The following is a 2,930-nucleotide window of genomic DNA, read 5'->3' on the forward strand; positions in this document are numbered from 1 at the left end:
TGAATTAACGAGGTAAAACATGTAAATTTGAGTATATTTTAATCAAAAAGGTATGAATAAAAACAAACTATCCCAAATTAAGTTATATAACTGTACATAAATGAAAAACAAAATACAAAGTTATAAGTGAACAGAAATTATACAATAATTATGTACAATCTATAAAATTTCACAGATTTGTTATTATTAATTAGCAGTTTACCTAAAAACACAATCATATGCCAGGAACAAAACCGGTGTACTGTCTGTGTGGATCAGGAAACTTTTCTCTAATAGCCCACACACAACAACTGGGGATGACACGCCGATTTCCTGCTCCCAGGGAGCCGTGCTTCCATTATATGAAATGCCTATAGGCGGCATACCGGTACTGCCTGTTCTCATCACCTGGCTCTGTTGCATGGCCAAGTGCTGTCACATCTTCTCGATAATGCCTATGTATCCTAAGATATCCTTCATCAAGGCAATATTGGGTAAAATGTGGTAGCTTGCTGATGCAATTAGCTGGTGTCTGACCACAGCAGATCCTCTCCCTGTCGGTTGGCATCTCCCTGCATAACCCACAAGTACACCAGGGCATTCCTGGGACTCCAGCTGCCTCTGAGACGCTTGAATTGCTCTGTTGCAACAGAAGATCAAAAATCAGGCCTGGTTGCCTTACGACGAGCTGTGATGCAAGCCTTCTTAGGTCCTCAGCAGTCATGTCATCAAGAAGTCTCTGCAAGGTATAAAAAAAGATTAGTTATAAAAGTGGAGCCTAATTTTATTTATTAATGGAAAACAAAGTGTAAAGCCAAGTAAAAGATTTGATTTATTAGTGAAGGCCTGTGTCTCCCTATTCTGTATAGAGTTTTAAATATTACTATAGTATCTGATGAAATGGTTTGACTGTCAAAGCAAAAAGTTCAAATACTAAGAATAAGTGCTGTAAGTACATCCATAAATTACACATAAAAACGCATTTACGTTGCAACAAGAAATAATACATGAAATATATGTAGCATTATTAGTTATTGCAATATTTGTGAAAATAAGGACTTTTTTTAAGTATATTTTTTATCAGTGATAGCCTGACAAACCATTGAACATGAAGCTGCATCCTGCATTTTACCTGTGTGGCAGCCAAACGGTCACGGCGATACTGTTCAACTCTATCCGAGTGCTCAGCTCTGGAAGCTACAGCTCGTGTTCCTCGGCCTCGGCCTCTGCCTCGTACCCTGAACCCTCTTGCTTGTCCTCTCGACCGTCCACCGGACCTGCCTCGGCTCAAACGCTGCGAACTTTGTGACACATCGTCCTCGTCACTCTGAAAACACAAGTGCACAGACTGACGTATCTGTAACAACATTCAAACCTGCAAATTCTGCATCGTGTTATCGTGTCAGTCTGTTAGTCTAAGTCAGTCTAATATTAGCTGAATATTTGCAAACATATTTATAACGTTATAATTAACCTAGCAACTAGATAGCTAATCACATAGCTTTGCCTCATTTACTAGCATTGTTTATTCCATAATACTGCATTGCAATTTTAACATGTACTACTTCGCAAACAACATAGTAAATTACCATTTTCAGCGTGAGGCAGAACTTGTTTAAACAGTTACTTACTGGTTCACTTGGAGTTGAAAAACTGGATGCCATCTCAGCTCCTAAATAAGTCTTGTGGACGGTGGAGATGAAAGTGGCGCTGCTGTGTGAATTGGGGGTGGGAGGGGTGAGGAGTATTGCTCATTACTGCCACCCTGTGGTGGTTTGTGGAGGTGACGGAGTTGTGTTTTATTTATTACTGCCACCTGGCGTTGGAAAGAATTGCCGTGAAATCCTACAGATTCTGCCTTTAACAGGGGCATTCTGTGTCAAGTCCTTGGATAAATAAAATGGAATATAATGGAAATTCCTGGAAGTCTTATTGGGACATTGCAATTCATCTTTTTACTCTGGTTATGGATGGTTAGAGGGCCTGCAAGAGTTAAAAGTTGTTACTTTGGGAATTGTGTAGTTAAATTACTTTTATACCCTTTTTTATTTAAGTTATTAAAATCCTTGTTTATTAGAGACAGAGGAAGATTTCAGAGAGGATAAATTTATCATCTGAGTTTCTTGATTTGCCGGCTATTTGTTCAGTTGTGTCTTCATTTCAGTTTTTGTCTCATTGTGTACTATGTTAAAACAGACACTTTATCAGTTTTATTGATTAGTTTGATTTAGGTATTTATAACAGTTCATTTTTATATCTACCACCAACACTATCTGTGGACTTCCATAGTTAATAGTGGGCTCAGCACTCTCCCACCTGTATAGCACAGAGATGCACACATGAACCAAAACTTAATGTGACGTGGTTATCCTAAAAAGGCTCCATGTCATCAGTTACTTGGAATTGTTTCAGTTTTGCAGCTTTAAATGAAGTTAGTTTATAGACTGTTCCTACCAGAGGTGGCATTAAATCCAATTTATTTCATCACATCAATATGCATAACGCCAAGCAGGAAAAAATGACAGCGCTTAAGTGAGCTGAATATATTCAGATGACCAAGCAAATGTCTTATTTGTGTTAATTGTAGATTATAATAGAGCCTGACAACTTCACCATCAACTTTCATGACCAACTTTCAGCCCGCCCACTTTGGGCCCAGTTGGTGCCAACACGGGCTGGTTCGCCAAGTGAGCCATCATTCAGTGCTGGAATTCTTGACCATAGTAAGAAATGTTGCTCTCTCTGAGATTTAGAGGACAGCAGCAGCCCGCAAATTTCCACTAAGAGGCAATCGACATCGAAGGGGATCTTTTTCAGGGAATTCTTTAAGATAAGAAACTATTCTGGTGGAAAGAGATCATGGATGCTGACAGGCTGCATATTGTTAAAGATATGGTGCTTTTTTATACGGTAGAAAAGCCAAGCTTTTCTCACAACTTTAAAAAAAAAAA

General features: G+C 38.8%; 1 protein-coding gene across 2 annotated transcripts; it reads right to left on the bottom strand.

Moving 5' to 3' along the window:
- Positions 1–201: 201 nt before the first annotated feature.
- LOC121649332 lies at positions 202–1,721 on the bottom strand. Of its 2 annotated transcripts, XM_042000087.1 has the most exons (3): positions 1,611–1,721; positions 1,112–1,306; positions 202–718 (listed from the first exon to the last, which is right to left on the bottom strand). In XM_042000087.1, exons 1-3 carry the CDS (start codon positions 1,641–1,643, stop codon positions 338–340), a joined length of 609 nt encoding a protein of 202 aa, XP_041856021.1. In that variant the 5' UTR covers positions 1,644–1,721; the 3' UTR covers positions 202–337. The 2 variants fall into 2 exon arrangements, with proteins under 2 accessions (XP_041856021.1, XP_041856020.1); XM_042000086.1 differs by lacking the exon at positions 1,611–1,721 and having other exon boundaries at positions 1,112–1,546.
- Between the last annotated feature and the right edge of the window lie 1,209 nt (positions 1,722–2,930).

This window comes from Melanotaenia boesemani, chromosome 11 (assembly GCF_017639745.1).
Source record: "Melanotaenia boesemani isolate fMelBoe1 chromosome 11, fMelBoe1.pri, whole genome shotgun sequence".
Classification (NCBI taxonomy): Eukaryota; Metazoa; Chordata; class Actinopteri; order Atheriniformes; family Melanotaeniidae; genus Melanotaenia; species Melanotaenia boesemani.

Bases quoted from the DNA above. Each gene is read 5' to 3' on its own strand.
- LOC121649332 (XM_042000086.1), bottom strand. From the start codon at position 1,348: ATGTTGTTACAGATACGTCAGTCTGTGCACTTGTGTTTTCAGAGTGAC. The intron at 719-1,111 runs GTAAAATGCAGG...TATACCTTGCAG, and splicing joins ACCGTTTGGCTGCCACACAG to AGACTTCTTGATGACATGAC.